Source organism: Scophthalmus maximus, chromosome 8 (assembly GCF_022379125.1).
Source record: "Scophthalmus maximus strain ysfricsl-2021 chromosome 8, ASM2237912v1, whole genome shotgun sequence".
In the NCBI taxonomy this organism is placed as follows: Eukaryota; Metazoa; Chordata; class Actinopteri; order Pleuronectiformes; family Scophthalmidae; genus Scophthalmus; species Scophthalmus maximus.
The window spans coordinates 16,965,001-16,990,471 of record NC_061522.1 but is presented as its reverse complement, the minus strand read 5'-3'; the positions used below and the strand labels follow the sequence as shown (position 1 = coordinate 16,990,471).

The 25,471-nt window shown below is 46.1% G+C and overlaps 1 protein-coding gene across 6 annotated transcripts in view; it reads right to left on the bottom strand.

Moving 5' to 3' along the window:
- Positions 1-797: 797 nt before the first annotated feature.
- The window catches only part of LOC118312710 (adhesion G protein-coupled receptor L1-like), a 25,813-nt gene continuing 1,139 nt past the window's right edge, over positions 798-25,471 (bottom strand). Inside the window, exons 1-26 of one of the 6 annotated variants that reach the window (XM_035637543.2) lie at positions 25,446-25,466; positions 17,267-17,386; positions 15,314-15,527; positions 14,501-14,610; positions 13,628-13,642; positions 12,082-12,289; positions 11,206-11,470; positions 10,759-11,098; positions 10,389-10,682; positions 9,491-9,594; positions 9,144-9,329; positions 8,987-9,025; positions 8,588-8,768; positions 8,363-8,485; positions 8,018-8,235; positions 7,741-7,914; positions 6,880-7,092; positions 6,546-6,766; positions 6,355-6,421; positions 6,134-6,222; positions 5,088-5,256; positions 4,827-4,976; positions 4,652-4,748; positions 4,446-4,556; positions 4,108-4,131; positions 798-3,765 (exon numbers count right to left, since the gene is read on the bottom strand). In XM_035637543.2, coding sequence (XP_035493436.2) covers positions 1,781-3,765; positions 4,108-4,131; positions 4,446-4,556; positions 4,652-4,748; positions 4,827-4,976; positions 5,088-5,256; positions 6,134-6,222; positions 6,355-6,421; positions 6,546-6,766; positions 6,880-7,092; positions 7,741-7,914; positions 8,018-8,235; positions 8,363-8,485; positions 8,588-8,768; positions 8,987-9,025; positions 9,144-9,329; positions 9,491-9,594; positions 10,389-10,682; positions 10,759-11,098; positions 11,206-11,470; positions 12,082-12,289; positions 13,628-13,642; positions 14,501-14,610; positions 15,314-15,527; positions 17,267-17,336 — 5,667 coding nt within the window. In that variant the 5' untranslated portion in view covers positions 17,337-17,386; positions 25,446-25,466 and the 3' untranslated portion in view covers positions 798-1,780. Of the gene's footprint in view, positions 3,766-4,107; positions 4,132-4,445; positions 4,557-4,651; positions 4,749-4,826; positions 4,977-5,087; positions 5,257-6,133; positions 6,223-6,354; positions 6,422-6,545; positions 6,767-6,879; positions 7,093-7,740; positions 7,915-8,017; positions 8,236-8,362; positions 8,486-8,587; positions 8,769-8,986; positions 9,026-9,143; positions 9,330-9,490; positions 9,595-10,388; positions 10,683-10,758; positions 11,099-11,205; positions 11,471-12,081; positions 12,290-13,627; positions 13,643-13,818; positions 13,901-14,500; positions 14,611-15,313; positions 15,528-17,266; positions 17,387-25,445; positions 25,467-25,471 lie in introns of those variants that run through there. The other 5 variants (XM_035637542.2, XM_035637545.2, XM_035637546.2 and 2 more) reach the window with 5 other exon arrangements.

Sequence of the window (25,471 nt, the reverse complement as noted above, 5' to 3'; positions counted from 1 at the left end):
TGCCATGTGGTTGTGGGCAGGTAGTAAAACCACAACAATGAGCTGGATGATGCTAAAACGCCCCGTAGAGCTGCGGGGGAATTCAAAGAAACAGGTGATCATTTTCTGTCGCACCTTCCACATTTGAGTAAAAGTCTTGTTTAGTGCAGCTTCAGGTGTACAGCTCCAGAATGAGTCCACACAACTGCAGTCCAATTTCTAATGACTTAGTTACCATAGTATTACTTACTCAGTATATGTTTAGACCTTACTTTATCATCTTTACTGTCATGGCTCTGATCTTTCTTTTTTTAACTGATATTTTCTTCCTGTCCTAAGATATATTTTGTGTTGTCAGTTATTGACATTAAAGCAGATAAAGCTGTTTATAGCCCCATGGGGAAAAAAAGCAGCAACATAACAATGTTAAAATACAAACTCTTAAAGCTTAACTTACTCAAATATATAGGAAAAAGTATTTATTAGCCAAGTAAAAGGTGTGTGTGTGTGTGTTTGTCAGTGTGTGTTTGTCAGTGTGTGCATGCGTGTGTGTGTGTGTGTTTGTGTGTGTGCGCGTCCAGCGGCTGGATACAATTTTTCTGTCAGAATTAGATTATATTAATATTTGCCTCTGAAATTTCATGGAATAGAAGTATAAAGCTGCATAAACTGGAAATACTCGAGGGAAGAAGTGCCTCAAGTACGGCAGCTGATTTAATTTAAGTATGTAAGTATCATTTTCTCCCCCTTTTGCACAGTAGATATAATATTCCCTTTTTCTCCATCTGTCAACACAAACAGAAAGACCCAAAAAAAAATCGTTTCTTCCACAGGTTTACTTGAACTTCAATAGCAATACAAGACAATCAGAACACTTGAGGTCAATATGTACAAGGATCTCAGGGGGTTGCAGAAAAGTTCTGAGGTTTTCATATGATCTCTGGCTCTGGAGTCAAGAGTTCTGTTGCTATGACAAACTCCACGGCAACGAGTCCCATCACCAACAGTTACTGGCAGGTGGAGGTTGGAGGAGGGGGCGCAAGTTTTGGTCTTGATGTGAAATGGGATTGGTCAAGAGTTCAAACTCAGTAGCGGGGGGTTGTGTGTAAGAATCCCCCCCGGTTGATATTGATAAAATGCTTCACTGTGATACATTAATTATACAAGAATGATGTATATATACACACACACACACATACACACTCTCTCTCTCTCATAAACACACGCGGCCTTTCACACACGCATGCTCATCACGCTTGACATACACTCGCACATATGCTCACACATACTTGAGCATTTTCCTCCTACAGTATGTAGCCTTGTAAAGCCACTATAAAGTCATGCACATGTTCTTTGAAAGGATTTTTTGGCAACACACAAGTGCTTCTTTGACACACTGTTTGCTTGCTACAGGGAGGGGCAACACCCAGCCGATGAATCGATAGAAACTTAGACTATGGGCCAATAAGGATTAGCACTGATGAGACAGGAAGACACAGCAGGGTCTCAGGAAGGAGGGGAGAGGGAGAGGGAGAGGAAGAGGAGGAGGAAGAGTTAGAAATGGATCACAGTCATAGAAAAGTAACAAAACATGGTAAGGGGGGCAGTCTCGTGGTGATCGAGAGATAGAAGCAGGGAGGAGCCATCGCTGTCATTATCATCTTCTGTACCTTCTTCATCCCTCCTCATTATCCTCTTCATCATCATATCCATCGTCAGTTTTGATCATCATTATTTGTTGTTGTTATGGCCGTCTTCCTTCTCCTCCTTGGTTTCTATGCCACGATCACCACCGCCCTAGTCACAGGCTCGTCACCCGCTGCATCTGTCCATCCTCTCCCTCAGAGGTGGGCTCTGGCGTGTACACTGCCTCTCCATTGGTTGCCAGCGGCGGCGGCTGGTAGAAGGTCTGCAGGTGATTGGGCCGTGGCCCGAGTGGGGGTCTCCCTAGGCTGTAGGGAAGTTCCAGGACGGGCCGCTGGGGCTGGCCGGTAGGGCTGACCTCGTCTGGACCTTCAGGGCTGCTGTCGGGGTATGAGAGCGTCGGAGGGGAGCTGCGGGTGTAGAAGCGAGGAGGGGAGCTGCTTCGGCTGTACACCTGGGGGGAGTGTCGGGAGTAAAGGTTGTTGGGAGGTGAGTTGGTGTCTCGCGGAGCAAAAATATTTGTCGGGGGAGAGCTTCGGGGGAAGATGCTGAGCGGTGGTGAACTTCGGTCCCCCGGGTAAAGAGGGGAGGGGTTTGAATCTCTGGCGTAGATTGGTGAGGAGTCAGGATCAAGGTCAAGGTCAGGGGTCAAAGGCAGAGCAAAGCTGTCTGAATCCTCTCTTTCGCCATGATACCGAAGAGACCCTCTATCTTTCCCTCTTTTTCTCCCATCTAAGCCTCCATCTTGGCTCTCAAACAGGAATGATTCCTCCCTGTCTACATCCATCCCTCCTCTCCACACATCCAGTGCTCTATCCTTCTGTTTCTCATTCTCTCGTTCAACCCCTGCTCTCCATCCATCTCTGTCTTTTAAAAACAAGGTTTCTTCCTTCTCTCTCTCCATCCCACCTCTCCATCCCTCAATCCCAAAATCTTTCTTCTGGGTTATGAAAGTCTCTGCCTGCTCTCCCTCCGCTCCTCCTCGCCACACCTCCATCCGTCCATCTCTTTTCTCCAACAGATGAGGTTCTTCCCTTCCTCTTTCAATGCCACCTCTCCATTCATCCATCTCTCCATCTCTCTTCTGGGAGGTAAAACACTCGTCCCGCCCTCTCTCTGCTCCTCCCCTCCAGTCGTCCATCATTCCGTCTCTTTTTAAGTGAAACGTCTCATCCTTTTCTCTGTTCTGGCCGCCTCTCCATGTCTCTACACTTGCCTCCCTCTGTTTCAACAGCAGTGGCTCTTCCAGAGCCTTGTACAGGGGCTCAGACTCCTGTGGGGGAGGGGGAGGAGGAGGCGGAAGGGGCCTGTCTCGGTACCGATCCCAGTCTCGTTCCCTTTCTCTGTCTGCCCCTCCACTCGACTCCACAGTGCTGCGGTGGCGGGACAAAGTACAAGGTGTGCGACTCAGGGTGGAATAGGGTCGAGCCTGAACATCAGGAGGACGAGCTTGCTGCCTGTCCTGGAGCCCGCGGCGACCCAGAGTGCCTTGCAGCTGCGACCTGTCCCCGTCTTTAAGCAGCTCGCGGGACTCAGAATCTCCAGAAGCGCGAGCATGCGACCAGCCGTCTTGTAACCGTGGCGTTGTGGCATGTTCTTGTCCCCGTGGTGTGGAATGTGTCTCAGCGTCTTGTGTGTGGTGCCTTGTATGCGCCCAGCCATCTTGTGTATTGTGGCGTGTGTTTGGCTGCATGGTGGCCGCCCAACCCTCTTGGGGTGGCTGTGCGTGTCGAGTTAGTGTGGCAGTGTGAGCGAGAGCCGCCCTGTCTTGGAGATGAGGCCTCGCCAGGCTTCCGTAGCGCTCAGGAGGAACAGGCATGGGTACCGAGGGCCTCAGGTTGCTCTGCACCAGCTCTGAGATGATCATCTTCTCCAGCGCCGCCGCATCAGACAGGTTGCGGCGCATTCCGGCGCCACTGCCGAGATCTGTGGCTCCATGGGGGGTGAGGAGGGCTGGAGAGATGTCATCCCCTCCTATCCCAACGCCTCCCTCTCTCAGAAGGTCAGTGCTGCCCACCACTCCAGCTCGGGACCCAGGAGTTGTCCCCAGACCGTGCAGAGTGAAGGTGTTGGGGGTGTAGCCTCCGTTGAGACACACACTGTCCAACCCACAGGACTCCTGGCTCTGGGACACACTACCCTCTGTTAGGAGAAACAGGAGCACGTCAGTTACAAGAAGGAAAGGGATTTATATTACAAGTTTTACACGAAGAGATGCACATGAATTAATGTATGAGCAGTTTTTAGTGTTTCTGTGTCTACTGAGGGTGCAGCTTTACCACCCAGCTTCAGATTGGGATATTAACAATATTCTTTGATGAAGGTTTTTTGTGTAGTGACATGGAGGGGATGTATTTTATGCCTTCATGATCTATGAGTTGTTACAGTGGGGAAATATTGCACTGATAGTCTGTGACATTGAACCACAGTGCACAAGGAAGTGGCGCTCAATGATTCAAGTGAGCACAATAAAGGAGCTCGTACTCTGCTTGTTTCTGAAGGTTCCTACTGCTCCACGTTAAGACAGAGAGACAGAGAGGGAGAGCGTCAAAAACAAGTAAAAGACAAACAGTTCAAAACTCAAAAACTCAAATCAGAACAACATTAAAAAAAACACAAAAAACATTTGAACTTTAAATTCCAAGCATTCACACATGACAAACTGTACTGTGCAAAAGTCTGAGACCTCTTAGTAAAATTATAATAGTCTAGAGTTTTGCAAGTAAAAGGACAGTCAAAGGTACAACCAGAAAACAGAAGAGCAAGGAGCTTATGTTACAGAGTACAGAGGAAGAGTCGGAGGAAGCTGCACTGAGAGGCACCTGTGGAGGTGAAAGGTTGACTGTATCCCTGGGCCAGCATCGTGTCATAAGGAGAGGCCCCAGCATGAGTCTGCAACACTGGATTAGTGAGGAAATGGTTTCCCAAAGCAGCTGAGAGAGGAAGAGGAGGAGAGGGAGAAAATAAATGTCACACCCTTCACCCACGAAGGCTGAGATTTAAAAGACAAATACAAAATGATCGTCACCTCGGTTGAGTGTAGGAGTGTTGTTCACATCTGCAGCGATGAAAGACGATTCAGTCTGTCTGCGCACTGTGTCGTTCCACATCCTCCTGATGCGACTCTGGAGCGGAAAGGTCACACAAGGTCAAAGCTGACTCAGACACAGAGAGAGAGAGAGGCTCAGTGTTTTGTAATGTACCTGTCTGTTTGCAGTGGCTCTCCGACTCTGGCTGCTGGTGTAGCGGCTGTTGGACCGCAGTGCAGAACCCTTCACCGAGTCCGGAGAGCTGGAAGAGGAAGTTGCACAGCACTGCGAGAGGCGCAGGCATCGGCCATAGTCCTTCTGGCCCTGCTCGCAATATTTTCAAACATGAAAAATGAGTTAAATCGTACATATTGACACACAGACACTTGTAGGTGCAGGACATAATAACACACACACACACAAACAGAGCCTGACCTTCCTGGCGAGGCTGCAGTGCAGTATGGTGATGAGGAGGCCCTGGGCAGTGTTCAGGGAGGAGAAGAGATAAGCCAGGAGGAGAGAGGGAGCCGACAGGAACATCAGCCCTGAGGACCAGGTGACGCTCTGCAGGAAGAGCAGTGTCAGGGAGCCCACAGCCCACGCCCTGCAGAGACCCAGGGGAAGAGCGCACGCTTAAATGACATTTCATTTTTTCCTCTGACAAACTAGATCAACAAGAGTTCAGAACAGAATACGGATAGAGATATGCAGAAGATGTGATTGTCTATTTCACAAGACAGCTAATGAGTTTGGGTGGCGTCACAGTGAACACACCCCAAATCAGCAAGCTGTCTTCTGTTGAAATAAGAAACTGAAGAAATAAAATGAAAGAGGACTCAGACAGGTTTATGTATGTAATCTCTTTTTCAAATTGCAGGACATGACCGATGCCCACCACAGCTTTCCTTTGATACGTTATTGTATGGACATTTCTTTTCCTTTATTCTTCATTCATACAGCCTTACTAAAGTTTGACCTTTTCTAACTCAAAAGGATGCAGAGACTCTATTATGGAGCTGTGAAGTGCACTTAACATGAGTTCTCCACTTGAAACTATTCATGATGCTGCTTAAATGCTGAAACCGACCTATCATCACTACATGTCCTTTATGCTGAGTTTAAAATATTTAAATTGAATACTTATCTCTTAATGTATAAGCTTCCTCAGACACATAACCAACTCTGGCGCTAGCAACATTCATTCATTATTACAGTTACATCTGGCTTATTTAGGTTTGGTTTCACTGTACAGCAATGTGCACAAACTATGAAAGTTATAAATCTTAAGATTACAATTGGCGAGCAACAGGAATGTAGGTAAAGAGATACAGTAAGGTCGTTTCATCAATCCAGGGCCTATGATGGTTTATAAATTCAACTTTGCTTCATTTAGCTAATGAGTGGAGCCAGAAGCTAAAGAAACAGAAATGAGCTCTGCACATATTCAGCCAAGACAGATAAGCATGAGGCGCTATACTAACCTCAGGTTGTCATGGCGACTGGAGTCCGGCTTCAAAGCGGCAGTGCTGTGCATCTTATGTAAGGTCATCACCAAGACAACAAGGTTCAACTGAGGCCAAAAAGGACACATTTCAAACACAGTCAAATATGTATTCATTTACAATGACTATGTATGAAGTTATTAGATGCTGAGGACAAAGATTCATGACAGTCTGGGATCTGTGTGAGCATGAACTCTCACCATTATGACGACAGCAACAGGTCCCAGGAAACTCCAGATGAAGTAGTTGTCTGTTCGTAGCCAACATCTAAGAACCACAAAAACAAGAAATATATGGATGTACGTTCCCATACGAAAATACACACACACGCACGCAAGCACACACACACACACACACACACACACACACACAAACGCAGAAGTCAACGTACGCCGTCTTTGAGCCGTAGCCTCTGAAATCTATGGCTGCCGACACGGCCACCACCAGCCCAGGAATAGAGTAGCCACACAGGTAGAAATACTTCCTCCTGGAGTTGCGTCCCTCAAACACCTCCCGCTGCAGCAGGTACAGTTCCAACCCCTCCAGACACAACCAGCAAAACACCGAGAGCAGCGAGAAGTGCAGCAAGCCAGCAATGATAGAGCACACGACCTGTAAACGTGGAGGAAGAGTTAAATAAAGAGCGGCAAAATGGCGGGATGATTTGTGCAAACAATTTATTCCAATACTGATCTATTCTATTAGTCCAGTATCTCAGCACTCACTGTGTATTGTGTCTTGTTGGCACCAACGAGGAAGAGCAGCTCAGTGATGAGCAGGTTGGCCCACAAGTTGCAGTGGATGGTGCTGTGGTCTGTGTGCCACGGTGCCCCCTGGCAGCACAGGGTTGTAAGGCAGGTGGCCAAACACACCAGTGCTACGGAGATGCCAACCCAAGAAACCACATAGACCAGGAGCTCTTCTACGCCGACCCCAAACTGAGTGAGGGAAGCACAGAGGCAACAACATGCAAGGAGGTTTAACAAGATGTTGTTGTTGCATTTTGTCTGACCATAAAGCGTAGGCTACACGTATGGATGTTGGAGCATGTGTTGGCACTCTGGTTGTGTGTCCTGGTGTCAGATGTATAAAAATCCCACTCAACAAAGAGGAAAATCTTACAGAGACACACTTAATCCAAATTCAATTGCCCTCCTTAATTCGACACCCTGCACCCTCTCTCGCTCTCTCCTACAGCTACAATCCACAGCTATCACCCCCTCTGTGCCTGGTTTTTAAACAGCATTTAGGAGAGCGCAGCGGGGCTGAAGTCCCCGCTGTGCTACAGCAAATGGGTGCGTGAGACTGGCATGAGGACGACTTTGGTGTCTAGAGATGGAGGTAGATTTACGAAGTTAAAGTGTGGCTCGTGGCAGTCTATAAATGAGCTGTAATGATTTGTAACGTATCTCCAAACTCTCAGTCTCAGCAATAAAAGGAGTTGTTTTGAACGGTAAGAGAAGGTTCACAGAAAACAAAATCAAACAAAAAAACATTAGAATTACAACCTTAAATCTGCTTTTGTCTTCCATGACGGTGAATTTAGAACTGTTGCGTGCAGTTTTTTTGGTGAGTGTGTTACTTACAGCAGGCTGCTGATACGTCATGAGGACAGCATAGCTGGACAGGTGGTTGCAGGCGCAGGTAGTGTGTGTGTTGTTGGTGTGTAGCAGGCGGCAGCCCTGGGTAGACCACCTGCCACTGCCTGACACGCCTGATGCGTTCCAGAAGGAGCAGTTGGGGCCAAAGTGGTTCTCCAGCTGGGAGGGGTCAAACACACCAAACCACACAGTGATCACATCATGCACAAGGTTTGGGGTTTGCTCATTGTGGATATTCCTTTTAAAGCATTTCCAAACAGACCTGCAGGTGTCTGAGAGTGAAGATCACCGGCTCTGAGAGGTACACCCTGTTGGATCCTCTGTGCACTGAGGCAGAGATCACGTGGGAGTTGACCACCAGGCTCTTACGCCTGACCTCTGAGCCCTGACCCAGCCCCAGCCCCAGTCGCAGAGTGGAATTCTGGGTGGTCAGGAAGGAGCCCAGGTTCTTGTAGAGAGAGAGCACCAGCTTCACCTGGCCTGCAGAGGAAAAGCGCAGAGGAGAGGGTCACACAGTGAACGGGGGGAAACAACCTGACTTTTAGACATTAAAATACTGAGATGTACAAAATGTTTATTGGTCTCATTGAATCTGTGTGAAACAGACCATTGTTGCTGTACTGTTGCAGAGCCAGTGCTGATATCTGCAAGATGCTGTCACTGTCGTAGGTGTGAGGGAAAGTCAGGTCCTGAATGTCCGCCTCTGTATTCAGCACGTACACCTCCAGATCTGCACACGCACAGGAGCAGACATGCACAAAAGTCTGCGTGAATTGGTGGTTTCCACAATGGGTAAAGCAAAATGGCAAAGAAAAACAGAATGATCACGTACCAACATTTGGTGCCCTGTCACTGAAGCGACCTTCATAGAGGTTGTTTGCCAACAGAAACGCTCCTTTCTCTACTGCATCCAACAGCAGTGACGCTGAGCGTGATTGGTCAACGCTGCTCATATCAGCCCAGGACACAAGAGCCTCGGGACCCAACAGGTTATCAACTGTCTGAACAACGGCCTGACAAAGAGACAGACAGACAGAAAGAGAGGGATTCATTATCTATCTATCTATCTATCTATCTATCTATCTATCTATCTATCTACCTATCTATCTATCTATCTATCTACCTATCTATCTATCTATCTATCCAGCTATCCATCCATCCATCCATTCCATTCATCCATCTATCTATCCATAAATCCATCCATCCATCCATCCATTTATTCAGAGTTTACCTGAACATAAGCTCTGCATGTGCGTTCCCTCTTTTGCAGCTGAAAAAGAAAAGGTACATCAAACTTTTATTGTAAGAATCATTATCTCTGACATTTCAGCTTTCATTTCCAGGAAAAGGTCAAGTACACATCCACACTGACAACAGGAACAATTTACCTTGTTGTAATTGCGTGCGGCGGACTCTTTATTGGCTGGTCTCAAGGCCTGGAGCTGGGAGTCCAGGATATCCAATAGCTGTTCAATCAGCTTGACGGACATGCTGACATCACCGGCATAGATCCGCCCCCGGGTGAGGTTGACCAACTCCCCGGCGATGTTGGCTGCGTTCTCTCCACTCTTAATCTAGAGTGAGGCGGGGGTGTTTATAATGTCAAATATTTTGACATTTAAGGGGGAACTGCTTGCTGACCGGCCTTAGGGCATTTGCACAATGTGCATGTGCATGTGTTTGTGTGTGTGTGTGTGTGTGTGTGTGTGTGTGTGTGTGTGTGGGTGAGACTAACCTTCTGTGCAATTTGGCTGACCCAGGGAGAGGTACAGTTGGAAAGGTCAGGCCCTCTGGAGCTCCAACCCACAGGAGACGACATGCAATGATAGGAGGCAATACCTGCAGTGGGAGACACCATGACAGAGAGAGTCAGAAAAGAGAAAGGACAACGCATGTTTTCACAGAATCTGAGGTGCTGCGTCACTTCTGCTTCTCCCTGAACGTATTCTCCCATGCACCTTATAAACAGCCCCAAAACTACTGACTACTTTGAATATTTTCCATTAGCAGTTGGTAACTAACATGACTGATGCTTATTCAGAATTATGAAATGCGTGGATTGAAAATAAATTTGCATCTGTTTGAGTAATAGATTCTAACTGTATTTGAGCTCTGTTTTTAACTTTTTATAAAAATATAAAGCTGCATTTATCTATTTTGCTGCCACTTGGTGGTAGATGATCTTCATAATGAGGTAGAGAAACACAGACATTGAACAAATAACCTTTTCAAAGTTCAACGTTAAAAACCACTGCCCACCTGATGACTACAATACTCAATCTAAATTTGAGCTTTGTTTTTTGTCGTCAACAACTCCTGACAAAAAAATGTTGTTGTCTCATTAGTTTTTAGCTTGTTAAGCTTCTTCTCAGGGGGAGCGCTGGGCTGAGGAAGACAGCTGCACAGCGAGAGGAAGAGTTGAATAACACTGTGACCTCTCTATGTCTTCTTCTCTCTCATCTGAAGGCAAGTTCAAAGAGAGGACATGCGACTACATTTCAAAGGGAAATGAGATACAGAAAGACACATGCAAAACACACACACACACACACATACACACACACACACACACACACACACACAACGCAGCACAGACTGACGTGCTCACATCTGCACACGCGTGCCACACCTACCCAGTGAGCCTTTAGGACAGGGCCTTTCAACTGTCTCTCCCTTCAAGGTGGGGGGCCACTGCACCCCTCGTGCCACCCGGCCCTCACATCCGCCCACCTGACCGGTGCCCCCAGGAGCCAAGGGGACACGCAGCGGAGGGCGTGGGGTCAGAGGGACCATGGCTGTGATGGGCCGCTGGTCAAAGGGCCCTCGATTGATGACGCCAATTGGGTGGGAGGCTGACGGTCGCACTGGGGTCAGAGCGACAGTAGCCGTGTAGGAGCGCACAGTCGTCATCAGAGAGGAGAGGGGGCCTGGGGGAACGAAAACACTTTGAATCCTCTGGATTCACCACGTGTCCAATTACACATCTGCACTTGTTGCGCAAACCTTTAGTGGGCGGCGGTGGAGTGAACTGTAGCGGGTATCTCAGCACGTAATAGTTATTCCACACATACAGCTGGTTGTCCCTGGGGTTGTAGTCGATGGAGGAGATGTACTGGTAAGGGTTGGGGAACGGTATCTGCACGGGCAGCTCCTGTCCACGGCTGGTGTCGTAGGCGTAAACCACCATGTCGCTGCCCGCCCGGCCCTCTGCCTGCCCTTCGTCGTCCTGGAAGACGGAGCGAACAGCATAGAGCACGCCACAGGCCATGAACGCGTTGCTCGCCCCACGTTTGTCAAAGCCGGTGGCCCACGTACCCTCAAACCGCAGGGTGTACGGGTTCACCTACACAAGGGAAGAGTGCAGACAGCGTGAGAGAGAGCTTGGGTATGGATAACCCCCCCCCCCCCCCCCCCCTTTCTAATCATTGATCTGTTTTCTTTTCCACCTACCTGGCTGACCACAATACGTCCATTATTGGCTTCAGTAGAGTAGATCACCCAAAGGCCGTTCTCATCCACCGCCAGATCGATGTCTGACTTCCCTCCCCAGCGGTAAGGTGAGGTGTCGTGGTAGTTGGCATTAACCACCACTGCCTCGCCGCTCTTGATGCGTGTCCGCAGGTCATACTTGACCAGATTGCGTGTCCGCTCCTTGTTGTAGAACACAGCTCCATCGTATACCACAAAGCCTGTACCGTCCACGCGGCTCGGCAGCCTAGGAAAGACAATGATAGGGAATATGTTGTCCACATGTACAGTTACACAACTTAAATGAGGCTGTTACTGGTTTTATTAAGTGACGAAACAGAGTTTAAGGTTGTAGAAATCATATGGTGTCCTACATGAGCCCCGATGAGAATACTTTTTGTGGATTTAAGGTTTTTTACCATGTTTCCGAGCCACACTATGTCACTGCCACACTGTCAAGACGAGGATATTGAAATGATATTAAATGTGAAAATATTCATAAATATTACTTATAGTATTTTTCCAAAACTTTAATGTTTTAGTCCTTGAGATTTTAGCCCTGGTTGATCAGAACATTCCCAGAGCAATTTCAGAAATGGAGACAGTTTAGCCAACTCTAAAAAAAATAATATGTACATTTTCATTTTAAATGAATTGAACTGAATGTGAAATTATCCTTCAATACCCGCAACTTCAAGTGCTTATCATTCAAAATGAATTCAGTAATTTTTAAATAAATACTTTTTTTTCACTGTTTAGATAAAGAAAAAGGTTACCTCTTTAAATAGCTTGTTTAGGTGACTTATCATTTAATCAACTGTTTCAGCACTGCATAAAGTACATGCAGATATTACTCACTTGTAGGTGGTGGTGATTCTGTTTTGGCGGTAGTCGTCCCAGGAGGCGTACTCATACAGCACCTCGGTCCTATATGGTGTCCACGGCATGACGTACAGCCGGTCGCCAGCCTGCAGCGGGTCCTTACACCACGCGCCCGACTGATGCTCTGCCTCCAGGAGCGAGGAGGCCGGCTGGATGCTGAGCAGTGAGCCAGGACACACGAAAACTGGAAGACGGGAGGTGGGAGGGGGCAGCAGGATGTGAGGAAGAGGAGAAAGAGGGCGAGAGAAGAAGAGCAGGGAGGGAAGTGAGAAAAGAGTGGCACGACAGTGGAGCAGGTGCAGGAAGGAAATGGATCGATGCATGAAAAATGGTTTGAATTAGATGCAGTTGGTGCGGCGAGATTAAGAAAAGAGAAAGAGGAGAGAAAGAGAGAGGGATTTAAAACACCTGTTCTGATCTCGAGAGGCAAGCAACAGAAGAGAGACAAAAGTGTAATCACACACTGTTAGTGTGTGTGTGTGTGTGTGTGTGCGTGTGTGTGTGGTGAGTAATACAACAGGGACACTGCAATGAAAGGTGTGTGAGTATGTTTCTGTCCTGTGTGTGATTGCATGTGTGCCTTTGTTTGTGTGAGTGTGTGTGTGTGTGTGTGTGTGTGTGTGTGTGTGTCTGTGGGTTAGTGCAAAAAGAGTGGAAAAAGAGTGTGAGGTAGAATCAGGGACGCAGAAGGCGGGGCTAAATTTTGCCTTGAAGTGAATGAGAGGGCAGGTTAGTTACACCAAGCACAACGATTGGTCCACCCACATACCAATAACTGTATGGACACATATGTATACTGTACAGTCTCACACTGGCATGCAAATAGGCATGCACACACACTCACACATAGAAGCGGTGCTTAGTAAGCACACATCCAGACGGATATACAATCACACACATTTGGTCTTATTTTTCCTATGAAGATAAATAAGGGGCTCTTCCTATAGGGGAAGAAAAAGGGAAAATAAGCATGAGGAGGATGAAAGAAAGAAAGAGAGAAAGAGACAAAGAGACAAAGAGACAGAGAAAGAAAGAAAGAAAGAAAGAAAGAAAGAAAGAAAGAAAGAAAGAAAGAAAAAGACAGAAAGCTTGTGTGCGAACAGGAAATAGATCAGAGGAAATGTTGAAAGAAGATTATTTTTCCGTTTGTGTGAGGTGGTGTGTTTGCGTTTGTGTTTGTGTGGGGATAGACCAAGGGGGAGAAACAAGAGACAGAGAGAATGACCAGGAGGGAGAGGTTGTAAAGAAATACAGAATAGAGACAAGAGGAGGAGAGACTATAGGTGCAGAACCTGGATAAAACTGGATAAAAGGACGGGTTTCCATACAACAAGAGATGGATAAAATGGGGTGGGGGAAAAGAACCAGAAATTAAAAAAGGGGGGCAACATCCAGCATGACTACGAAACAACGTCCTAGGATAAGAGGAAGAGAGAAATGGTAGGAGAGAGGAAGAGAAGGAGAGGAAAGAGAGGGGTCGGGGGTAAGAGGAGATCAAGATGCTACAACGTATTGTCTTTACCTTTTTGGTCCACTTCTACTCAAGCATAGGAAAAAAAAGAGGGAGAGAAAGAAAGAGAAGTCAGAGGGTGAAAGAAGGGAAGTAAAGAAAAAGCAAGAAAGCAAGCGAGAGAGAGAAAGTGAGTGAGAAAGAAAGAAAGAGGAGGTAAAGAAAAAACTTGCACAGATAAAGACTTTGAAACTCTTTCTCACCACAAACATTATAGTTCACGTAAAAGAAGGGAGAAACACAAAAGAGACCCAGCACACTCCTCTTCCCTACTCTCCTCCCCTACCACCCTTCCTCCCCCTCTACCCCCTCCACCTCCCCCGATCTCTCCTTTTCCTCAATCAGGCTCCTGTGGAGAAAAGAGAGCAACTCCCGTGGCGTGAATCTGGAAAGGAAAACACACACGCATGCAAGCGCAAGTGCACACACTCTCTCGCACGCGCACACACTCGCACGCGCACACACACGCACGCGTGCACACGCACACCCACACACACGCACACACACACACACACACACACGCACGCACACACAGATGACGTATAGTATGTAAATGTCCTACACTTTCTCTCTCTGTACTTAGTCCATCAAACTTTCTGTCTGTATTTTACACACACACACAAACTCACACACACAAGCTCCCTGAGAAAAAAAAAGTCTGTTCTATCCATCAATCTCTCAGGGAAACAGTCGACATCAGAGGTCATAAGAACATAAAAACACTGTAAACCTAAAATGTAGCTTGACAAAAATGGGTTAAATTTCTGTGTTTGCTTTTCTTTTGTGCACATGCATACATTTGTGCGTGATCGTGTTTCTGTTTGCGTGTGTGTGTGTATGTATATGTGTGTTTACATGTTTTTGTGGACTTATGCGCATACTCACTGTAAGGGACACACTCATACTGGATCTCCAGGTACTTGTATGTTCCAGGACAAGGGTCTGGAAACACGTCGACCCCTGCGACCACCACACACTGAGTCCTGTTGTTACACCTGCAGAACAGCAGATGGATGGATGGATGGATGGATGGATGGATGGATGAATGGATGGATGGATGGGTGGATGGGTGGATGGATGGATGGATGGATGGATGGATGGATGAATGGGTGGATGGGTGGATGGATGGATGAATGGATGGATGGGTGGATGGGTGGATGGGTGGATGGATGGATGAATGGATGGATGGGTGGATGGGTGGATGGATGGACGGGTGGATGGATGGATGGATCGTGAAAGGGGAAGATGGAGTGAGAAAACAAGTAGGGGAGGGAGAGTGATTAAAAGACAGGAAAGGGGAAGCAAAGGACACACCATTTGTCTCCTCTCCCTCTCAGTGAATATTGATCAGTTCTTCTAGGAAAACTCTGCTGAGTACACAGCTAATGGTGCAGCCAGGCACTCACATTCGGCTGGAGAGATTACTGCACTTGTATGTACACGCGACTTACAATACAAGCAATGGCTTTTGTCTCACGTTTCCTCTGACGCGAATCCGCATGTATGTTTTGCAGCAGTGTGCACATACTGCATGCGTGAAACCACAGACGGTCATATTGATTTGGTGGAGCTGCTTTCAAAACACACTCAAATACAAACTGCATGAGAACCACATGACAGTGTGTGTGTTTGCTGTATCATCTAAGCTCTTACATAAACACAGCATACAGTCAATGTGTGCCGCAGCACGTAACACACCTCTGGGCCATAATCTTTAATGCATCGGGGAGGTAACACTGTGTGTTCTCCATCTGGAAGGGGTCTGCGTCACAGATCTTGTCGTCGGTGCGTCCATAGTTGGCAGTTTCCACCATCACCACGTCACTTCCTGGGCAGCGAAGCTCTATGGGGTAACCCTCACACGCCAGCTCCCTGCGCAGCAGCCCAAACGGCATGGCAGCCCGGGACATAGCTGTTCACGAGGGACAGAAATGTGGGGAAGATGAGGTGAGGCAGACGTTAAAAGGTGGAGGTAGAAAAATAAATAAAGACGACAAAAATGAAGATTTGACATTTATATGACTGCGCCACCGCGAGACACACCTGACAGAATTCATTGTGACGTTCTGCAAACAGAAATCGTTGGGACAAAGTCACTGTTATCTCTTCATAGGACGTCAGGGACTGATATGATTGGTCGCAGCCTGTATGCCGAGCTAAAAGGCGACTCCAGCAATTAAGTGTTGCACCTTTTCATCAAGTTGCATGTCTCACAAGAGGCCGATGTTAAACGAGACTAAGAGTCCACAGCTATGCTAGTGTTTCTGCGCGGCTGTTCTTATGAGCGGCACTCTGAGCTAATTGCTAATTTCTGCACGTTAAACTGTGCTCGCAGTCACAATGGCAATATGCGGCTGCTGGACTCCAATTTTTCCCAAATTGTACAGGAATCAATTTCATAGATGTCAGTGAAAGAACTCATGGCCGTCCGAGTAATAGCCGCGGAGATATTTCAGGACCAAAGTGGTGGAGAGCCACCTGGCCGTCCCCAGAGCCTCCGCACACACAAAAAAAAGTTCAGAAGGGCAGCAGATTCTGAAATATCCTGACTTCCCTTGAACGTGGCTGTGGTCTAAAAGCCTGGGCTGAGCTGACGCTGATGACAACATCTTGGGTTATTTTCACAGACCACAGTGACATTATAAATGATTCCCCCCCACCCAGGCTGAGCAGTACACCTGCGACAAAGAGCCATACATGGAGTAAAGTTGGTTGAATTTCCCCTTAAAATACCTGTTCAAAGGATTAAATCAGCCATGCAATATCATGAACTGGTATCTTAATACACACACTGATAATTTCCAAATTATATAAAAAATGGAAATACCATAATGTGATTGCCTTAATCAAATCCATACATATTTTCAATGCGAGCATAAACACACACAAACTGTATCGTGGCACTGTGAACACCCCATGTGTGGTTTAATTTAATCTTTAATGTGTGAAATCTTACACAGGGAGGAATGCTGGATGCAAACTGAGTGTTATTGCTGCTATCAATCAAACCAAATCAATCAAACCAAGCGTCTACTGTGACATCCGCATGTGATGAGATCCATAGGTAAATCACAATATCGTGCGATTTCAGCCAGTGTGGACGATAAAGCTTTTACGACTGGCTGTCAGGCGCACAGTAAAGACACTTTGACAAATATAAGATTTTATTTTCTCTCATTTGAGGGTGGAATCTCACTCGTCCACATTTGTGTGTGTAAACTCCCCTGACTGTCATATTATTCCATGTAGACCAGGGTTATTAAATGAAATCGCATTACTTTAATCCAGTTCACATCACCTGAAGTATCATGTGCACTCAAAAAAAAAGCATCAGGATTAAACCCGGCAGAACAGAACGCGTTGGCGCGATCAGTATGCCGCCAGTGCACTGGAACTGTCTGTGGTGCTGAATGACTTGAGTGCTTCTGAGACTCTCCCTTTGGCGAGTGGCGTACTTCAAATGTTTTGGTAATCTATTGTTTATCTAGGTCTGAGCGTTTCCCAAAAACCTTGCCAAGACGAAAAACAACGACTAATATTTGAGTCGCAAATCTTATGCAGCGCCGGTATAACCTGTTGCTCTATCGCTTCTCAATTTGCACGATGCAATCGCACCTCATTACGTTACTACCTCAGCGCCTTGATGCTTACCTTGGCTGGAGGGGGTGACATGAGCCAGACTGAGCGCACACACCCCCAGGAACCACAGTGACACAGCCATGCCGGGCAGGAAGAGTTAGCACGTCACACCACCAGACGTATTTGGAGAGCCTGGAGAGGAACCAACAGAAGTGTGAGATTGCGTGAAGAATTGCAAGTCTTTGTGTGTGTGTGTGTGTGTGTGTGTGTGTGTGTGTGTGTGTATGTGTGTGGGATGGTCAATAACACAGACTGACAATGAGAGAGTGCACGTCAGAAAACAAGCAGGGTGGGGAGACAGAATAATAGAGGGACAGACAGAGAGGAGAAAGAGAGAGAGAGAGAAATAGAGATAACAATTGGGCAATCAATGCTGTGAAAAGTCCCTCAATCTGCTGTTACCATGGTGATAGCACAGCGCAGCGAGTGCGAGAGAGAGACAGAGAGAGAGTGAGGAGGTACGCAAGGTGTGTGTGTGTGTGTGTGTCTGAGTGTGTGCTTGTGAGTGAAAGCGCGAGCGTGTGAGTACGTGTTTTAAGTCCGTAATTAGCCAGGAGCAACAGCGGCCACTGACCCATAAAAGAGTCGTAAGCTTTCTCTCTGCACACACACACATCCACACACGGGCAGAGGACCAGGCCCAGCTTAGGCCACTTTTCAGTAATCCTGAATAAATGATGTCGCAGAGGCGATCCCTCCCCCAGCAGGCCAGGGGAAACGGGATAAACAGCTGACTGAAGGCGCAGGTGATCAGAGGGCAATGCTGTGCTGTGGGGTTTTACGGGGGCGGGGGAACATACGGGACGCAGACGGACGAGCTACAAGGGAACAACGGTAATATGACTCCTTAATATAGACTGAACTTTTGGCCCCGGACAGACGGGGCGATGAGAGCTGAAATGAAACACACACACGGCACATTACGTCTATTCTACCCTGCTTAGCATTTTCCAAACTGCTGCAGCACCACTGAGTACACGAAATCCAGCATCATGGTCTCCAGAGTGCGTGTGCATGTGCGTGTGTATGTGTGTGTGTCCACGTGTACATATGTGTCCTTGTGTGTGTTTATTTGTGACTTGATTTTCTCTCCGTCTTCTTGTAAGGTAATGACGGCAGACAGATTTAGGTCACTCCTCAGCAAATGTCCAACATGCATTCAACGACGCGCACACACACACACACACACACACACAGAATAGAGGGAAGAGAGACCTCTGCCTTCTTTTACCCCACTGAACCAACAAGACTGTAGTAGTAAAGGCCCCGGGACCACAGTAACACACACACACACACACACACACCCGCTAACACACATACACATACACACACAATACGTCTCATCCAAAACCCTTATGGCAGCATGTTCTTTTGCTTGCAACCTCCATTGCACTGTGTCTCTCTCTCTCTCTCTCTCTCTCTCTCTTTTTCTCTCTCCTCACACACACATACACACCCTTAAGTGTGGAGTAAGTAGAGCAAGGACACTGATGGGCCTTGACAAAGCCACACACCCAGGCCCCCTGTTCGCAGCACCGCACTCTCCGCCTGCAACCAAAACTCCAGCCCCGGGCCACTGGCCGGCCTACTTGGAGGAGCAGCAGTCTCTAAGTGAGAGAGTGTGTGTGAGTAGTGGGCCGGGAGTGAAATAAAATTACACACACACACACACACACACACAAACGGAGCCATTAATGTACATGCATGAACACAACCATGCATATACAGTATAGTACATACAGAGACATTGTATTTACTGTGTGTATGGTTGCCGCCCTGGATGATGTATAGAAATGTACCTAACAGTCCTAATTGTGGCTAAGTAGCAACAGAAAAATCATACAAAACTATTCTGAATACATTAAATGAATGCATTACATTGTAACAAACGATGTTTTTCCCCTTCCAATTTTCCCCTAGATAGTTTGCGGACCTGCTCCTGCATGGTCCACCTTTCCATTGGAGCTGCATGATGTTTACAATGAGTCAAACATTCATCAGACTGCATTTAACTTTGTAACTACATCGTGCAAACAAATGGAAATAGTTTAGATATTTTTGTGCATACTCTTTTTTAACCACGTTTCTCCACGTTTCCGCAAGTAGTGCTGAAATGTTGCTTTGAATTTGAAGTTCTTTTTGAACGGGGTTTGAGTTTGTGATGACACGTGCCAATGAGCTTCAGTGGGTTAATTCATTCATGAAAAATAATTGACCATATTTGTGTTTGGATGGAACTGTTGGTTGGATAAAGCAAACATTTTAAAGACTTCAGTTTAGGAGCATGTAATGGACATTCTCAATACTTTAACTGCAGACAAAAGAATTTATCAATTGACAGATAGCACGCCCAACATAAAATAATGACAGAGCATAACTGTTATAATAATAATCAGGAGCATGCCAAACAAATCCTGTGTTTGGCTCCTTAAATTTAGGCAATAGATAAATAGATAAATAACCAAAAATTGACTGACACCGCTGTGAGAATCAAAAGATACCTGAAAGCCAATAAAAGTCAGCCTGTTGGAAATCATTCAGACTGATGTGAAATCAGACCAGGTACAAAGATTCACACTGTGAGAGGTTGAGGCCATTAAATCAAGACAGAGAGGGGGGGGGGGGGGGGGGGGGGGGGGGGGGGGGGGGGGGGGGGGGAGAGAGAGAGAGAGGGAGGGAGGGAGAGAGAGGGAGAGAGAGAGAGAGAGTAACCTCCCCCTCCTTTGGTCAGAGAGCTATCAGTGCCCGAGGGTGGATCACTGTGAAGCACAAAGTGACAAAACAGCCTTACACCGCTGTGTTCCTAATGGATGAATGAATGTGTGTGTGTGTGTGTGTGTGTGTGTGTGTTGACTGTGATGGCTGGAATGCCTTTTGATAACAACAATGGCAAGAATTCTCTTGTCGCCGGTGAAAATGTTTAAGGATTAGGAAAAGATTTTAAAACACTCCACAGTGCCCTGTGCGGCCGCGAGCCTGTTTCACACCATTGACCTCGGCAGCTCCCAGAGGGCCGAGGCCTACATGCCACAGTCAAAGCCACTTACGGGGGTTTTAGAGCCCTGTATGTTTGTCTGGTCAATGCACGGCTCAGGGGAACGGAGGTGTCGCCCTCTGTCAATCATTCGCTTGTTGCAGGCAGGAAAAACAGGCGGCACCAGGGGGGCCGAGCTCAGATCATGAAGACCTGCGCTGCATGTTGGATGCTCCTGAGAGCATCAGGGTTTATACTGCACATATAGCTTAGCGTGATGCAGACAGAGAAAATGGCAGGAAAATGCTTGCAGATATGTCCAGACCCGGTTTTAGGTCATTTTCAAACTCCTCCTCAGTTGTTACCCATCAGTGTTCATATATCCCTCTAATAAAATGTAAACAAAATCAGAAAATAAAAATAAATATGGACGACAGCGTTTCCATATATATGTGTCTACAGTATATTGCATGGTGAGATGGTTTGTGAAAAGTCATTTGACATTATTTAACCTGAGGAATTGAGTCTATTATAAAGCTGCAGGAAGGTTGATAAAAAAATTACTTATCCCCACATATTTATCCAGATCGTAATCCTGCCCTCAGCGCACAGTCTGAGTGAGAAGCTCGGTGTTTTATAAGCACTTTCTCGGGTTTCTGAGAATCTCCAGGATTTCGAGAGTGAGTTTGCTCATTCATCACTGTTTTGTTTGTACCTGATCATCACGCAGCATTAGGCAGAGTAGCTGAAATTTGTCCCTGCCAAGTCCAAGATCCCTGCGAACGCAGGGAGAAGCGACATACAAGCCTGTTGGTCCTGTGAGGATTACAATACAGTCCACTGGCATAATGATGCCATACCCATTAGTTCCATATGTATGCGGTTTTGCGGCATGGCCATGTTATCAAGTGCAAAATCAGATCATAGCTGTTATTTCGACGTGGACTGTAGAGCTGCAACATTTTGCAAATCAATCTGCAACTGTTTTTTTTTTCCTGAACAAATAATCATCTTTGTCATTTCATAAGCAGAAATTTCCCACATTTGCAAGTTTCAACTTCTCACACGTGATGATGTGATGCTTTTCTTTGTCGTACATTATGGTAAATTATCGTTGGGTTTTGATCTGTTTGTTTGAAGGCAAAACAATCCTATCCATAACTTAGGTAAAGAAAATTCTGAGCCCAGAAGTGAAAAAGGTGAAATACTTTTGTGATAAAAACCTTACATGGAGAGAGCAGCTACACACACTCAGTAAATGTATACCTGACACTCTGGTACAGATGTCATCGCTCATATGCTCTCTTTTGGTCAACACCCTTTGGCACAGATCCAGGTACATCGTTTTCCCAGAAACTGATGTCGCAAAAATTTCCCAAAACTAAAAGTTACATCACATGAACAATCGACAATTCCCTGTTAACTTGTACTGAACAAAAACAGTCTTTTCTGGCAGAACATCCCAACCCTCGAATATCAACAAATGCTTGCAGCCAGATGTTTTCTCACAAGACTCTGTTTCAAAAAAGAAAGAAAGAAATGTGGTTGATGATTCAAAACATATCACAATTCCTTCACAATGGTTGAAACAAAGACAAAACAAGACATTTGAAGACGTCACGTTGGGCTGAGGGAAATGATAATGTGCATTTTTCACAATTTTCTGACATTGTTTTGACAAAATTATTAATCAATGAATTCATTAATGAACATGTTGTTCTTGAGGGGTTGGACTGAACAGTTAATCGATTATAAATAGATTACTAAATTAATCTGCAACTATTTTGACAATCGGTTAATCGCTTCTAGTAGTTTTTATGAAAAAAAAGTCTAAATTCTCTGATTTCAGCTTCTTAAATGTGAATATTTGGGGGTTTCTTTGCTCCTCTGTGACAGTAAACTAAATATCTTTGGTGTGTGGACAAAACACAACATCATCTTGAGTTTTTGGGAAACACGATCGACATTTTTCACCATTTTATGAACAGATTAATTAATCAATTAATCGAGAAAATAATCAACAGATTAATCGATTATGAAGATTTCAGCCCTAGATTGGACGAAAACAACATATTCAGTTGCTGGATTTGGGGGACTTGTTATATATAATATTACATTACATTATGTTCATTTAGCTGACCCTTTTGTCCAAAGCGACTTACACTAACCAGAGGCAAGGCAGGAAGCATTAAGGGCCTTGTTGGGTGAGCCTGCTGCAGATCTGATTGACAGGGTCACGGCACTGTATAACACTAATTACTAGTAATCATAAAAAACAATCAAATTAATTTTTCCATGACCTGTTTACGCAGGAACAGATAGATTAATCAATGAAAAACTATTAATTCATGTTTGCAGAAACCAAAACTTCCCAATAATCGGATGATGAACCTACTGTAGCTCATAGTAGTGACTCTGTTGGCTACAGGACTGACAGTGCAGCATGAACATCTACAAAGAAAATAATGGGCTACATGCACTGTAGGCTTCGTGACGTACTTCCGTTTCAAATAATGCTGCTCGTCCGTTACCGCTACTGTGTTTACTCACTTCTTCATTCAGAGTTTTGTCACGAGTCTACGCAGGAAAATGTCCAAAACTGCGTCACACTTTGTTCGGCGTCATCGAAATTTAATGGCGTACTGTCATACGCCGGGATCATTTCTCCGTCACCTCTCACACAAAGGTCTGCAGCGGACACTTCGTTACCGATCAGCTAACGAGACGGCGCCGTTGTTGAACCGGACCGGACACAGTTGAGCAGGACGAAGTAGACATGGTTGTGCTGGCAAGTAGCCCACTGAATAGCCTCATGCAGCACAATCCACTGAAGAACATTGTGTTGCTGTGATTATCCCCCATGGAACTCTGCTCTTGGTTGTCATACTAAAATAGCAGAGAAACTTCAATACACATGTTGTAGTTCCTGGAAAATGTAAATTCCAATGTGTGAAGTGACCAAATGTCTTGGGGTTGGCTAATTATTCTTAAAGGGTTTCAAATGTTTAACACGTGACACACATCTATGATGATGCCTGAACAAATGTTACAACCTGGTGCATTACTGCACATGTGAATATCAGGCTGATACTTATTGCACAGCAATAAAAATTGGTTAAAATCTGCTTTTCCATCAGATAAATCTCGGCAAGACTTGGAACAGTCATATGCGTAAAAAACAGAATGTCAACAAACGCTGAGGTGACACGCAGTCTGCTGCCTGTCGTACTGTTTGTCCCTCGGTGCCCTTTTGCACTAAACACAATTTGAGTGTCAGCACAAGATGTTACCACGATGTAAGCTGTTTCAACTTGTCACCCAGACAATCTCCTGGACAAAGAACAGGATTGTGATCCTGAGGCCTGTCAAAATGTCATCCTGCTTCTTCCAACAATCACTGACCGAGGTGCGACGGAGCAGAGCCGGGTGCATCCGGCAGCCTTTTTGTTTGCAAGACGGCAGAGCGGGCCTGCGAGCTGCGTGGACAATAGGCGTCCTGCGAGATGATAGAAATGTTGTCGTGACGTGCACAAGAGGGAAGGTGTCGCCCGAGTATCTCTGGGGGATTTAACCTGTCGCTGGATTTTTGAGGTTTCATCCTTCACCGTGATGATGTTCCTTGATTTGTCAGGTATTTAATTCACTGGGTTAGCCAGTTATATTTACTGTATATATATATATATATATATATATATATATATATATATATATATATATATATATATTATCATAATAAAAATATATATTACGATGGAAAATTGTATCTGGATCGCCCACACTGACTGGACAACATGAACATGATCAAATACAAATAGCTATTCATATTTAGAAATATGATGTAAAAAAATATTATAGTTATAATTCAGAGATTTGGAGAAAAAGAAAAAACGATGATAATTAGGATATGACAACCAATCAGGCGGTCGCTGTTCATCTCTCTCCACCACAACAGGAAATTGTATCAGTGATTGTTTGATGCTGCCATCAGTCCCAGGACAACACAACTGTGAGACACCACAGAAATGAGTCGGTTGACACTTAAATGAATAACTATTCTGATAACTGAAGGCTCATTTTTTTTATGCAAAGGGAAACAATAGGAACCTGTTGGAAGTGGAGCAAAGCAAAACATATAGTGCGTTTTACAGGTCAAATGATAGAAATTCCATCCAAAGTGTGTGTGTGCGTGTGTGAGTGAGTGAGTGTGTGTGTGTGTGTGTCTGTGTGTGTGTGTGTGTGTGTGTGTGTGCGTGTGTGAGTGAGTGAGTGAGTGAGTGAGTGTGTGTGTGTCTGTGTCTGTGTGTGTGTGTGTGTGTGTGTGTGTGTGTGTGTGTGTGTGCGTGTGTGTGACTGGTATAAGCAAATCAATTTTCTTTTTTCTCCTCAGCGGTTGATGTAAATGATCCCTACATGGATGCAAACCTTGTTATGTTTCTTTCGATCTAACACGCACGGTGCAGCGACACACGCACACGCACAGAGCCAGGTGAGTCACCTTATTAAAAATGCGCTTTCACAAACATTTCTGTGTAGAAATCTGGTCAAATCAATCATCGCTTTCATCTCTGCCACACAAAATCTACTAATCTGCTGCTATGAATTCATTCAACACAAACAAGTGTCACCGTCAAGGTTACAAGTGCATACGAAATTCAGCCTGACAGTCGAGTAGGAGTCCCGTCGGTCGCCCAGATATCCCTTTCGACTCTCACCTCTCTTTTTCCTCAACCCCTCTCCTCTTTCCTCCGTGTCCTTTCACCGCTGCACGTCTCTCTCTCTCTCTCTCTCTCTCTCTCTCTCTCTCTCTCTCTCTCTCTCTCTCTCTCTCCTCCATGGTCACTCCTGCCTCCCTCCCTGGCCTCCTCCACTGACCCAGTCTCCTCTTCTCTTCTCTGAAATATTGATAGTGGACTCTCCCTTGGTCTACGCCGTCTCCCTCTCTCCTCCTCCTCGTGTCCCCCCTCTGGGCAGCCTGCAAACATCCAAACCAAACTCTGCCTTTACAGCCCATTCGTGTACACGCGTCCACCCCAGCTCCCGCTCACGGTCTGTGATGATGAGCAGGAACTCGGCTCACCGGCGACAGGACCCCAGCGTGGCCCAGCCTGGACCATCCTGCCACTTTCTCCCTGCGCTCCGCCGAGGCCCGGCAGGAGACCACTCACGTGCCCATGAATATTTCACCGCGCTCGTGCCTCTCGCTCCTGTACTACTGACCCAGCTCTAATGGCAGCCGGCGGGAT